Genomic DNA, 14455 nt, shown 5'->3' on the forward strand with positions numbered 1-14455 from the left:
GCTCAGAACAATGTAAGAGTTATACCTTCCAGCTAATCTACATAGATGAGACCCGCACGACTGTCTACTCTTATCCAACCTTTTGTTATCATTATCTTCGAAAGCTTGCAATAAGAAAACAAGGAACAATAAACACACAGCTACGTAGTATCCTAAATTTTAGGAAGCTGTCGAGATTTTTATTTGTGATGATGACCAAAACCGAAGAAGATGTGCACGCGTGTTGTCCATTGACTTCTCTGAACCAGGGTATGTTGACAAGAAAACGGATGAGGTTATAGGGCTGGCTATTGAGTGTAAGGAAAAGAAACCTATTACAAACATTTAATTATGTTTTCATTATGTCACACGCAGTTCATGCGTGGTGGTAGATGAAGTAGCTTGACATTTATCATTTTGTCCTGTTTTAAAAATCTATCAGTTCTGTAAGTAGGAATAGCCCAGTATTCTTTTGGCTCTGTTGTCATTCTTTTCCTTACAAATAAAAATATTAGTCTGAAAACAAGATCCAAAACCAAAAATGCATCACCTATCTTTACAGTGGCTAATGGCAGGTCTAGACTACATCTTTGAAAATTCAAAATTCTCTGATCACTAAGTATTTTTTGAACAACATAACTACACACTTTCTCAACTATCATATACAGGTTTGGCTCACAATGAAACAAATATTCAAGTTCAACAGGAACATAATCTAACATTTCCATTTATCAGAAAACCTCACAGGCTGACAAAACCTGATTCGACCATTTTTGTAGGGAGATATTACACTTCATATTGCATTGTGATGAATTCAATATTCCCAGTTGGGCCATTGGATACTTCAATTCAGAATGCCTTCTCAAATTATCAGGAGAGACAGACGTTAGGATCATCTTCATCTGAGTCAAATTCAACCTGCCATCCAGCATAGCATGTTCAATGGACAACACTTCATATTTTGTAAAGAAAAACTCGTATAAATTTGGATAAGATAATGCACAACCACATTGGCATATTCAAGTAACCTCTTCCTATTTTGTGGGGCATCGTATCACAAATTCACATGCTAAACCTACTGATGTCACCTATGTCAACGTGAAAAATGCAATATGTACTATACTTATGTTTAGACTAGGAACTGTAGGTACTTCTAATTCAGCATAGCAAAGCACGTCTCATCAATATTGTCAAGAGCAAAGTTTATATAACTCACATTTTCATCTCGGTACCATCTTCCATGGCCATCCCGTTTCCAGCCTGAAGCAGTGAACCGAAGTTCTTGCTCCTGGCGTTTTCGGACTTCTGTTTGCCTATCAGAAAACAACTTGTCTTGAGTCTGATTTCCAGCAAAAGATTCTCCTTTACAGTTCCATTCTCGCAATCCAGTATTTCCAGTGGATAGTTCCATGGGAACATCAGAAGGAGCAGGAGTCAAAGGATGAAGTAGTTGTTGTCCATTTCGAATCATGAGATACCTTCTTGCCTTTGAAATCATTGAATCTGCTTGACTGTGCTTCCAGAATTGCCCTCCGGGTCTCCTCAATTAATGGTTTTTCTTTGATACTGGTAGGCTTAACACCGGGTGCGCGGATTGCCAGAATTTGAATGGGAAGCATCTGAAGAGAGAGCCAGTCTCTTGTTAATTTCGTGCTTCTTAGATAATTCTTTCTCCCTCAGCCTAGATTCTGCAGCGATGTGCCGTGCACCTTTATTATGCATCTGTTGATATATATGTTGTTATTAGGAAAGCAATAATAGTAGAAGAACGAGCCACACCAATGTCTAGCAAGATAAATCACAAAAGGAGTACATAAACATAAGCAAGAACCGGCATGAGGTTTCTGATAGCAAACATACTTCCTACAGAAGAGACATATACATAACTAGAATTATGAAAGAAAAAGCCACTAGCATCCCCGCCAAGCCCAGCTCCAACCCCAAGTAGCCACAGCAGCTCAACCTCCCAGTGCAATGCCAATGCCCAACTGCTGGGGTCAGCCACTTTACTCGCTCAGCTCTTCACTAGACTTGCTTCTGCGACTGCAGCTCCTTCCGCGCCGGTTTCGCCGGACAGCTTCGTTTCGGCAAACCCAAGTCTCCCACCAATCACCGCAAGCCAGCTAACCATGCCACAAAACCAACCTGCACCAGTCACAGCCCCTGCACCAGCCCCTCCGGCGCCCGTGGTGGTCCATCGTCGTCGCAACAGTTCGGGTGTGCGTGCCAAGCCCACGGTTCACGTCAGGAGGCACAGTTCTCGCCTCGCAGCCAAAGACATGGGCAAGTATGTGGACATGACTGACAAGGCTGTCAAGAAGAAGGCCCTTGAGAACGCCTGTCCTCGTGCTCTCCGGCTGTGCTGCACGTCAAGCACCGGGGTCGCCTGTCTAGAAACAAGCTCCCAATTGGGATTCCTGACCTCCGCAAACTGGCTTGCTATGCTGGACTGGGCTCGACTGCGGCCGCCGTGGACGCAGTGTCGCCCATCGCCTATGTAATGCAGGTCCTCCCTCAGTTTGTTGGTCCAGGCACGCAGTGTCTGAGATTTAGTGTGAGATTTAGTGCGTTCTGGACTTTGTTAGGCAGGTTGTTGTGTACGTTCATTCGTAGTCGCCTTAGTTTTCCCTGTGCTCTCTATTTTCTCCTTGAGTCCTGGTCTGAAGGTTTGCCGCCCATGGGTGACTACCTTCAGATCCTTGTTCTGGCTGTTTCGGGCTCCACTGCGCAGGCTTGTTGCCACGGAGTCTCGGCGTCCCCTAGTTTGTAATGAATTCTGCGTCCAAAAAATTTTGGTTGCTGTCTTGGAACGTGCGTGGGCTTGGCGACCCAGATAAGTGCACAACCATACGTGATGCGCTTAGGCAAGCAACCCCAACGATTATTTGCCTTCAAGAAACAAAGTTAACTGATTGCTCTATCTTCAAAGCAGCAACTTTCCTTCCCCCCAACATGTCCTCCTCTTTTGTTCTCTCTAGTGCCTCAGGAGCCTGTGGTGGCACACTCACTGCTTGGGACTGCAACTCACTGTCACTGGTAACAAGCTCAGTTTCCAATAACTACTGCCTTTCCACAACCTTCTCCTCCAACTTGTCTGAACACTCGTTCTCGGTACCGAACGTCTATGCCCCTTCAGACCATAGAGAATCAGCTGCTTTCCTATCTCAGCTTGCTGAGCTCGCCCCCACTTTTACTGGTCCTTGGCTCCCCGGGGACTTCAACCTCATTCGCTCCTCGGCAGACAAAAACACACCGGTGTCCAACACCTCGCTTATCACTGCTTTCAATGACACCATCAATGACATGAGCCTCCTGGAGCTCCCCCTTGCTGGATGCCGGTTCACCTGGTCCAACAAACGTGACACCCCAACTCTTGATCGCCTTGATAGAATTTTCCACAACATTCCCTTTGGCCAACCCTTCCCATCGTCAAGCCTACAGGGGCTCACCAGGCCAACCTCAGATCACGTCCCTATTCTCGCCACTCTATCCACTGATATTCCCAAATCTAACCACTTCGCTTTGAGAATGCTTGGTTACTGCATCCTGATTTCCTTCAGTCCATACTCCCGGCTTGGCACCAGGGCCAAACGTGCAGGGGCGGACCCAGCGCTAGGGCAACCAGGGCCATTGCCCTAGTCGCAGCGCCGAGTCTTGAGTCGCGCCGCTCGGCTCCTCGCTCTCCTGGCCGCCTCCACGCCGTCGCCTGCCGCTGCCCCTCACCGGCTCGCCCCCTCCGGCCTCCGATTTGCGCTCCGCAGGCCGCTTCTCCGCCATTGGCTGGTCGCTGGCCACCCGCCCGCCGTCAGCCGCTGCCCAAGTGGCCGCCCCGGCGCCCGGCCCCGCTCGGCTGCCCTAGTCATGGCGAAATCCTGGGTCCGCCCCTGCAAACGTGCACTGATGCAGCTGGCAAACTCGCGCGTCGGCTAAAGTCAGTACGAGCTGCGGCAAAGGTATGGTCCAGGCGTAACAGGGTGCCGCCGGCTATCATTCAAAACTGTAAATTCATTATTATGTTGTTTGACACCTTGGAAGAAGATCGCCGCCTATCTCCTGATGAGCTGCAGATTCGGTGCCAAAGCTACGAGAGACTCGCCCTGGAACTGAAGCAGCGTGCCACGTACTGGAAGCAACGTGGCAAATTTAGAGCAGTGCGTGAGGGGGACAGTAATACTGCCTTCTTCCATGCTCATGCAACCACAAGAATGCGCAGAAACAACATCAAAAGCATTACTGTAAATGGTATTCAGGTGACCAATCACCCAGCCAAGGTCCAAGCACTAACTGATCACTTCAAAAGCATCATGGGAATACCAGGGAACACTGTTTGGCATTTTAGCTGTGATACTCTATACCAGGACCTACCCAAAGCGGGTGATGAACTCACGCTTCCATTCACGGAACAAGAGGCTGCAGCTGCGGTCAGAAGTATGAATCGGTGTAGTGCACCTGGACCAGATGGTTTCGGTCCTAGTTTCTACTCAGCAGCTTGGCAAACGGTGAAGGAGGATGTAATTCAATTTCTGACAGCCTTTTATGAAGAAAATGTTCAACTGGAAAGGGTAAACAGATCTCACATGGTCTTGATCCCAAAGAAGCCGGATGCCAACACCGTTGACGCCTTCAGGCCGATCTGCCTCCAAAATTGTTGCGTAAAGATACTGTCCAAAATTCTGACGACAAGGCTGCAGACCCAAATCAGAAACCTTGTCGACCTCGATCAGACAGGCTTCATTAGAGGAAGATCAATCACCGAGAATTTTGTTTATGCGATGGAATTAGTACAGTGTGTTCACAAGCGCAGAGCCCCAACGCTGGTGATCAAATTGGATTTTGCAAAGGCCTTTGACACGGTCAATTGGGATGCCCTGGACACGATTATGCAGGCTAGGGGGTTCAGCACGACCTTGAGAAGATGGATGCAGCAAATTCTTCAGTCTTCCCGTTCAGCGATACTAGTTAACGGATGCCCAGGGCCGTGGATCGGCGGCCGACGTGGGCTGCGTCAAGGAGATCCAATATCACCATACCTGTTCATACTAGTGGCAGATGTACTTCAAGTGCTTATCAGAAAATCGCAGCTCGTACGGCACCCAATGGTGGATACAGGCTACCCAGTGCTGCAATGCGCAGATGATACACTTCTGCTGGTCAGAGGAGAAATGGCAGACGTCCAAACACTGAGATTGCTACTTGATCAGTTTGCCAGTGCAACCGGGCTGCAGATCAACTACAACATGAGCACTGCAGTCCCTATACATATGACTGAGGAGGCAGTACTGGACTGCGTATCAGCGTTAGGATGCCGCAGAGAGGGATTTCTTCAAACATATCTTGGTCTACCGCTGTTGAACACTAAGCTCAGACTAAATGCATTTGCTCCACAAATTGCAAAATGTGATAGGTACCTTGCAGGTTGGCAGTCAAGCCTACTGAATCAAATGGGTCGTGTAACACTCGTAAATGCTGTTCTTGATAGTCAACTGGTTTATGCCATGGCTGCTCTGCCGATACCACCAGGGGTGCTGAACCAAGTAGATCGACGGCGCCAATCTTTTCTATGGTCGGGCTCGGGCTTCACAACTGGTGCCAAGAACTTGGTGGCCTGGGAACATGTCTGTGACGTCAAGGACAGGGGGGGCTTGGGACTCGAGGACCTTGGCATCCAAAACACATGCTTGATGTTGACGATGATTCACAGGCTGCACTCTGATAATGACTCCTCATGGGCAAGATAGGTTCGCCAGAACGCAAGTATTGCATCACTGAGAGGCAACCTCAACGGCCATCACTGGGACACATTGAGATCATTGCTGCCTTTGTATCGTGCCATCACGACAGTCCGTATAGCAGATGGAAATACGACATCCTTCTGGCACAATGTCTGGGATGCACAGGATTCTCTTGCAGAAAGATTCCCGGAGCTGCTCAGTCACTGCCACGATCAAGAACTGACAGTGAAACAAGCATATGAAGGTGAGCTCCAAAGATCACTCACTACGCGTCAATCGGCAGTGGCTACAACACAACTGGTGCAAGTCTTGGGAATTATGGAGCAGCATACACTTGCAGAAGGCAGAGATCGCAGATTGAGCATGATGATCAAGAAGAATGGAGACCTTAACAGTTCACTCCTATACAAGGCCCTGAAAACTGCACACTCCAGTCCGGATGCTTGGACAAAATTCGTCTGGAACAACAAAGCTCCACCACGTGTGAAGTTTTTTGCATGGCTGCTATCACAAGGAAGGATACAATGCAAAACAGTATTGAGGACGAAAGGAGTGGTGGAGAACACAGTTTGTGAAGCCTGCCAAGCTGCCGAGGAGACACCTGCCCATATCATCTTTGGATGCTCATATGCCAAACAGTTCTGGGGAGCTGTCCGAATTAATACTGAAGCCGATTGGCCTATCCAAGCAACCAAAGACATTGAACCGCCGAACCACATACCAGCAAAGTACTTCACCACATTCCTACTACTATGCTGTTGGCATATATGGAAGCGGAGGAACAACACAGTGTTTAGGACAGACAGAACAGCGCTAAGCTCTGCACTGGCTGCGTGCAAAACTGAAGCCTATTTGTGGGGTGCAAGACTGCCAAGCAGCGACGAAGCCAGCGGGGGGGCTACCCGTGCTCCAGCCCCCCCTACGGCCATGATTTACATGGAGCCCGGGCTTAGCCCGGGCTACCGCCATGAGGAGGAAGAAGAAGGCAAGGAGGGGCTGGAGGAAGAAGAAGAGGAAGCCAGCCCTGGCTTCGTCGATTCCTGGCTTCGTCGCTGCTGCCAAGAGATGAGAGGCACACTGCAACTGTCTGGTGTTCCATACTAGCTGACGCAATGTAATTCAATCATAGAAACTAAATGGTATATTTGTAAACTTATATGGCTATTTGAGAGACAACATCAATGAAATCAATCAGGTGGGGGATACCCCCCCTCTCCCCCAAAGGCCTGTAAAAAAAAGTTATAAAATGACTGCAATGACATCGATAGATGAACCACTGATATTGTATGACACACTCCCTCCATTAAGAAATGTATGATGTTTTGGACAAGCTGCAGTCCTGTTTTTCACTTTGACCAGTGATGTGGCCCACAGATGTTTCCTATAAGTCTAAATATCACTTGTCAGATTGAGAGATACATACCACAGCTGACAGTTTACCAAGTCGTGATAATCCCAGCCAGAGAAACAAATGATACGAGTGCAAGGCGACATGATACCCACATCGTGATATTCCAAGCCAGATAAACAAATGGTAAGAAAGAAAAGGTATGATTTTGTCCCTCAACTTCCCCCAAGGCTAACTTTCATCCCTCAACTATCAGATCGAGCACTTGAGCCCCTAAACTCTTCTCCTTCGGGTCAAACTAGTCCCTTGTCTGATGTGGCGCACCATGTTGGCATGCCTGATCAGCGATACAATCACTTGTGTCGAAATAACTGATTCCAAATTGTCATTTCTATATTTCTTTTGGCCAACTAGATATCTTCACTCAAGGAGAGTGGAGCCAGCATTCTAGAACTTTGGAGTCACAGTCCCTGCTCAGCTGCTCTGACTCATGCTCTACTGAATACAGACATGATGCTTCGATCGGCTTCTTTATTTTTTTACTAACATCATAGAAAGGTACTACTAGCATGCGAACGTGTCACTCCACAACAGAGTAGCACTATTTGACCCAGAGAAGAAAGTTCGGGGGACTCGGATGATCGGTTTGACCAAAATGCCTATTCCAGCGAGGGAAGAAAATAGAAGATGTTACACGAGATAATCCTCACTAACGCAGTGGCAACAATTCACGCAATCATAGGAGATTCATCAGCAATTAACCAGGGGAGTCCGGCAAAGGAGGACTCGGGGGTTGTGGTGCTGGCTTACGGAGAGCATGAGGGGGGTGTCGAGGACGGGGCGGTGAGGGCAGACGAGGCAGGCGAGCTTGCCGTTGGGGAGCTTCCTGAAGGAATCAGGCGTCGAGGGAGACGAGGACGCCGTGGTGGGTAGCAAGAGGTCGTCGAGGCGCCGCTTCCGCTGCTGCGCATCACGCGCCCAGCTGTCGCCGCCGAACACGCTCATGCCGGCTTCCTCGCCGTAGTTGCCACGGCCGCCGGGAGGAGATCTGATGGACTGGTGGTGGTTTGGCCCGCGTCCTCTCTCTGGACCGGACCGGGATTTGCTTAACTGCCCAACACTACTGCTTTTGCCACGGCCGCCGAACACGCTCATGCCGGCTTCCTCTTTCGTCTGTTTGTTGACGTTGTGGGTTGTCTGCTACCAAAAGTATCCTCTGTGGGTGCACGTAACAATTGATCCTCACTCAGACACCAAGATCGAAGCATGAACATAAAGCACCGGTGTAGCAACAAAAAAAATACTGTACACACCCACAAGCCGTAACCTCACAAGTTCCCCCGATCCATTCCCATCGCCCAGTCAAATCCCCTGGCCTCCCTGTGCCCTGTGCCCCCCGCGGCGAGCGGCGAGCCCCATGGATCCGCCTACTTCCGCCGCCAAGCGGCGGGAGGCGGAGCGGTTTATGAGCATCGCCGAGAAGCTCCTGACGGCACGCGACCTGGAGGGCTGCAAGCAGTTCGTCGCCCAAGCCCTTTCCTTCGACCCCCGCACCCCGGGCGCCGACGACCTCCTCGCCGCCGCCGATGCCCTCCTCGCCGACAAGCGTCGGCGCCTCCCGTCCGGGGCCCTCGATCCCTACGCCGTCCTTGGCCTCGACTCCGCCGTGCCGGCCTCCCGCGAGCCTGACGTCGTCCATTCCCACTACCGCCGCCTCTCCTTCCTGCTCAACCGCTCCCACCCCGACCGTCCCTGCTCGCTCGCCTTCGCCGACGCTGCCCGCCTCGTCGCCGACGCGTGGGCCTTCCTATCGGATCCCATCCGCAAAGCCTCCCTCGACTTCGACCTCGACGCTGCCACCGCTGCAACTAACGCAGCTGCAGCCGCCAAAGCCGCCGCCGCAGCTCGTGTACCCACCGCTCCCCATCCAGAGAAGCAGCATCAGCCGCAGTCACAGTCACAGCCGCCGCTGCCGCCTGCTCCGCAGCCACCGCAGACTGTGTCGGGCACGCCGCCACCAAAGCGCGGGCGACCGCCGCGGGTTGCCAAAACGCCGGCGACGCCGCCTGCTGCGCAGCCACCGCAGACCGTGTCGGGCACGCCGCCACCAAAGCGTGGGCGGCCGCCGCGGGCTGCCAAAACGCCGCCTGAGACTGAACGAAACCAGGAGGGGGAAGCTCTACAGGCGCCAGCGTTCTGGACGGTTTGCCCCTCCTGCTGCCGCTTACACCAGTATGACCGCTCCTACGAGTCGCAAACGCTGCTCTGCCCCAGCTGCCGCTGGCCGTTTGTTGCCACGGCAATGTCCACGCCGCCACCCATCGTGCCAGGCACAGACATGTACTACTGCTCCTGGGGGTTCTTCCCAATGGGATTCCCTGGTGGCCCTGCATTCGCCGGACCGCTCAACTCGCCGCAGCAGCAGGCGCCTGATGCCCTAGGATTTTATCCAATGGGGCCATACTTGCCATTGCCGGGCCCAAGTGGCATTGTGGAAGGGGAAGGCAATAAGGCAGTTGATGCTGCCACTGGCATTCCCGTCACCCCAACAGTGGCAGCCCCAGCGCCAGCACCATCGCCAGCACCAACAGCGGCAGCACCAGTGAAGTCCTCACATGTGAAGGTTGGGGCAAAGAAGCGAGGGCGGCCTAAAGGCAGGCAAGAACAAGAAAGTGGTGATTGAGATAAATTAGGGCTATGGAATGGCGCATGTGAAGGTTGGGGCAAAGCAGCGAGGGCGGCTCGAGGGCAGCAAGAAGAAGAAAGTAGTGATTGAGATCGATTAGGGCAGTGGTATGCCAATCGCTGCACCATTAGACATCTGCAACTGTTGTAAACTACATTGTGTATGTGTATGACAGTTTTCTTGCTTGCAGATGACATGGGCACTGTAAGATGGTCGAGCGTTGGTGCTTCACCTCAAGAATCAGAGCTTCACCATTCATGAAATTTTGATGACTAGGTTTTCCTCCTTACTTTCATTGTGGAGTTTACCATAGTGGTCAGTTCAGGCGATCATTTCTAGCTTTTGTTTGTATCATCCCATTAGATGGGTCAGATGTTTCATGTTGTTGGGTGGCAGCTGCTCAAGTGCCCGTTATGCTGTCTGCAACTTGTAAGATTAGGAGATGGATAATAAGCTCTGTGAATGTACATTAATTGGAAACACTACAGTATGAAACTGTTGAAATTGACAACTTTGCTTCGGCAGTTTGGAATAGCTTTCCACACCTCCTGACTCGTCGCCTCCACGCGGGCACAGACGCCGCCGTCGCTCCTCCGCCAAACGTGCTTTTCCAGAGCGGGATGTGGCTGGAGTCATTGCCGCGGCACATGGCACTGGTGACGGACGGAACAAGTGGTGGGCGCAGGCGCGAGGTGCTGGTCACGCCGGAAGGGATCTTGTGCACCGCGGATGACGGGTTGTCTAGACATGGCAGATCAACGGCGAGCGGCTCTGGCACGGTGGTCTCAGGCAACTGAGCACCAGGCCTTTTCTTTTCGGTTCTGTAGAAATCATTGTTTTTTTTTTGGCATCCTCTGGCCGGTGTTGATCTGTTTCTTTGTTCTTGTCTTGCTTTGCAGTGTGGATTCTTTAGCCAACAAACACTGGCATGATGCCATGACCTCAGGGCCTGTTGGAGTTCAGCAAGCGCAACATGGCAAGACTCTGCTGTCCAGGACACAGGGCACCAAGGTATGCCTGCCCATCTCCTGCTTGCTCTATCAGTTGGGAATCATGCTGCTACTACTGTACCATCTTGGTGTAAAAGGAAGGCCAAAGAAGTTTCACTGGGCACACAGGCATGAGTTTCTAGCAATATCGGTAATTCAGCATGCATGTGTGTTTGATCAGTAGGAATACCTGTGATTTAGATGTGGTTCCTTTTTACAGGTTGTCCTACACGAACGTGGCTTTGTAGAATTGTTTAGACTTGATCTTAATGTGGAACGTTCGTAGGTTATATTTTTTGTGCAAATATAAGTTATTGAAGCATTAAGATAGAACTGTTAGGCATTTAAATGAAGATCGTCTTGATGTCTTATGTATGGTTATGCTTTTCTGATTCATTATTAGTAGGATTAACATAATTTGGTAGTGAGGACTAAAAGCTTCATTTGTTTGAAGGGCAGGCCTTGGTGCAAGTGGTGAGAGCTGTCTCACTGAGTCACCAGGTCGTGGGTCCGAAGCAGCCTCTCCGCAGATTTTGCGGGGGGAAGGCTTGCCTCGGTTTTTCCCTTCCCCAGACCCCACTCATGTGGGAGCCTCCGGCACTGGGTCTGTTCCTTTTTTTTGTTTGGAATTTTTCAGAATTTAATGTTTCACGTGCCAATCAAGGCTACTTCTCATATGTAAGGAGGATTTTTATCTCGATTTCTTCCTTTTGTTTTCAAATTTCTTCTAATGGTCTGAAGCACAAAGTATTTGATGTCTCCTTGGCTGATATTGAGAATGATGAGGATCAAGCACATAGGAAAACAAACATTTTTTATAGAGCTCTTTTGTTTCTCTTGGCCAGTTCAGGGGTAATTGCTTGTCATTCCATCAGTGTAGTAGTATTTCTGAATGTACTAATTTGATGCAATACACCTATGGTCTTACACTGCTTTTCGTATATATATGCTAGAGTTCTTTTTTCATGTGAAAGATAAATTACTAACTGGTATTAATAAACATATTAACATTACAATTTGTGATATTATCAAATTAGAAACTGTAATATTAATGGTTGGAAAGTTCTCTCAATAAAGTTGAATCAACTTTGGTCTTGACAGGGTCTATTCTAAGTAAACAAACTAATTGGAACAGATGTACCAGGCTGAGGTAACTGGTTTGACTCTCTAAATTCATAACAAGTCTTGTTACCCCAGCTCAGAAATTTTCTGGGATTCGTGGAAAGCCTAGCCAAATGGCTGGTTCAATTGTCAAAATTAGCTATTTTAAACCAATTTTGAGTATTTCCAGCATTGTTACATATGCAATTTATTGGGAAAAAGTAACTCAACTTTACTTAACGGGTTTGGCTGGCTGATTTTGGCAAATATGGAGCCATTTTTTGAAGGTGGTCATATGCAATCTATATGCTTTTTTAGGCCATGTTGGTCCAACATTCTCTATGGTTTGGAAAATAGTTACCATTATCACACGTAACTGTTATTTCTAGTATCCCAGCCAGTTTGGACTATCAATTAGCGTTCAGTCTTTCTTGCTGATAAACATTCTTTTTATTGTAGTGTTAAGGAGCAAGGGAGGTGGATGCTATAAAAGATGATGGAATTTGGAAACAAGGTCCAAAAAATGGAAGGAAAATGTTGATGCGACAATTAATGATTTTACAATGGCCAGGTCAAAGTAGTAGGTAATGACATATACCTTACAAGAAGAGCATCGGATAATAATCAGGCTATCATAATAGTGTTCATCTTATTATTACAATTCTGATGGTACCAAGTAAAGGTGGATGGGGATGGGGACCATTGTTCGGCATTCTCTGTCCTTCCTCTATCATGCCCACGGTGAGGGAACCATGGAAGGTGGACGCGCTAAATTACATGGAGGCTGCCAGATTTTTTATTTTTTTATTTTTGCTTTTTTCCCTTTTGTGTATGTTTTTTGTTCGGCATGCCTTACACCGGATCTGAAGCCATGGTGCTCGAAGTTCTTGGCGGCACACGAGATTGACTAATGCCAAAATGATGTTCATCTGTTGTGATTGAAATCTATGAATTTGATAAATTCAGCTAAAGAGATCTATAATTAGTATAGGTTGCATGCAATGCAATACATGGTAGTTTTGGCTTGATTTTCACCATCTCAACGGCATTGCTAAAGAACATGCAAGATGTAAATGAATCAGGTAGAGAATAGATTTGCTTCATATAGAGCGTTATTTCTCAGTTCATACATATATTGAGTTTGCTAAGTTGCTGCGGCCCCTCACACCTGGAGCTCGAGGTCCTAGGCGCTGGTTTGGGTGGTAAATACTGGATTCAAACCCTAGGTGAGTGAGTGATGTTATTTTCATTGTTTTGTTTGCTATGTTTTAGATGCAGTATATTGCTGTGTATAAAATTTATCCTGTTCATGTTTAATCCAACATGACCTCTGATCTTGGATTCAAACTCTAGGGAGGATGAAAATCCTGAAACACATTAATATTTTTCTGACGTTTTTATTTCGGTCTTTCGTGGTTGGCCACATATTTTATTGCATTTTCATAGCTTGTGTTCACCTTTACTACTTTCTCAGCAGCATGATTGCCATCTAGGTGGTTTTGGCTATAATCATGTAACTATGTTCTTGGCTTCTTGCTAATTGTTTTATGTTCAGGATGATGACTGGCTAACACATTAAATACTGTAGCTTATTGCTTCTTTCTTAACGAGTTGTGATGCAATTGCCCAGTTTATATTGACATACCACTTTTGGTTGTTGCAGAGTTGTGTAAAAAATGACAAAGCTTGTTTGATATTCTATGGAGGATATCATGTCCGGTAGGGTGCTGCGAAGCGCACCAAATTTTCTGAGTTGAAATAAAGTTCAAGGCAACCAAAATGGTTGTCGTGATTTTCCTTAGATTGTGCACATGTAATAATTGTTAGACGTGCGTCAGAAATTGTGTTATTGTGTGGTCTGAACTCTGAAGGACCCTGGTAATTTGCATTTCTCAGAAGTCGCATGTACACTCGGTAAGCATGGTGATGCTGTTTTCGGTTTATGCTAGCCTTTTTTTTTCTCTCCGGGCGAAGGCGATTGTCTCCATCGTGTTACTCTTGCTTCAGTGGCCTCAGCCAGGGCCGGCCCTGAGATTTTGGGGGCCCAGAGCGAGACTAAAAAAATGAGGCCCCTTACATCTGTTATCACTCCTATTAGTTTGGATACTAAGCTAAGAGTAGTTACCTAACATGCATTACCTATTCTCCTTGCATCATACACTTTCCAAAAAAAAAGTTGTCACATACCTCACCGATGTCTAAATTATTATCTACTGTAAGGCCTTGCTATTAGGATTATCTTGTCACATACTGGTTAATAGAATTTTTTTAATTTTCTTCGAAATGAGACACATCAACTAGTATGGTTGCTTCAGAACACACGTTTCTATTTCTCCTTCACAAAAAGCTTGGCAAAACGTAAGAACCAAACTGGTACAGACGTACAGTTGGGGGTTCATACATACGGGCAACGCATCAGACTGAGCTAACGAGGCTTATTACTCGGTGATTATTTTCAAGAAATAATCTGGAGAAGTAACCATCAAGCTAGCTGAATGGCTGCATGATGGAGTGGCTGGTCATTGTCAGATAAGAGCGGGAGTAGATCTTCTTCTAGGGCCTCGAGGCGGCCAACGAGATATCCTCCGAGAAGAAGAAAGTGGGCGAGCTTTAGCAAGGC

The 14455-nt window shown here is 48.0% G+C and overlaps 1 protein-coding gene and 1 pseudogene across 10 annotated transcripts; one reads left to right on the forward strand and one right to left on the reverse strand.

The window, feature by feature from the left end:
* Nucleotides 1–406: 406 nt before the first annotated feature.
* LOC136500413 (uncharacterized) lies at nucleotides 407–8240 on the reverse strand (annotated as a pseudogene).
* Nucleotides 8241–8359: 119 nt separating this feature from the next.
* LOC136500411 (actin-binding protein wsp1-like) lies at nucleotides 8360–13806 on the forward strand. Of its 10 annotated transcripts, none has more exons than XM_066495753.1 (5): nucleotides 8360–9852; nucleotides 9936–10021; nucleotides 10322–10756; nucleotides 11836–11884; nucleotides 12295–13806. In XM_066495753.1, exon 1 carries the CDS (start codon nucleotides 8477–8479, stop codon nucleotides 9740–9742), a length of 1266 nt encoding a protein of 421 aa, XP_066351850.1. In that variant the 5' UTR covers nucleotides 8360–8476; the 3' UTR covers nucleotides 9743–9852; nucleotides 9936–10021; nucleotides 10322–10756; nucleotides 11836–11884; nucleotides 12295–13806. The 10 variants fall into 10 exon arrangements, with proteins under 10 accessions (XP_066351850.1, XP_066351854.1, XP_066351852.1 ...); XM_066495757.1 differs by lacking the exon at nucleotides 11836–11884 and having other exon boundaries at nucleotides 12295–12419; nucleotides 12518–13806; XM_066495755.1 differs by having other exon boundaries at nucleotides 10322–12419; nucleotides 12518–13806.
* Nucleotides 13807–14455: the final 649 nt, after the last annotated feature.

The sequence above is a fragment of the Miscanthus floridulus genome, chromosome 13, assembly GCF_019320115.1.
Source record: "Miscanthus floridulus cultivar M001 chromosome 13, ASM1932011v1, whole genome shotgun sequence".
Taxonomy (NCBI): Eukaryota; Viridiplantae; Streptophyta; class Magnoliopsida; order Poales; family Poaceae; genus Miscanthus; species Miscanthus floridulus.

Coding starts and splice junctions, on each gene's coding strand:
- LOC136500411 (XM_066495749.1), top strand. CDS start 8,477: ATGGATCCGCCTACTTCCGCCGCCAAGCGGCGGGAGGCGGAGCGGTTT.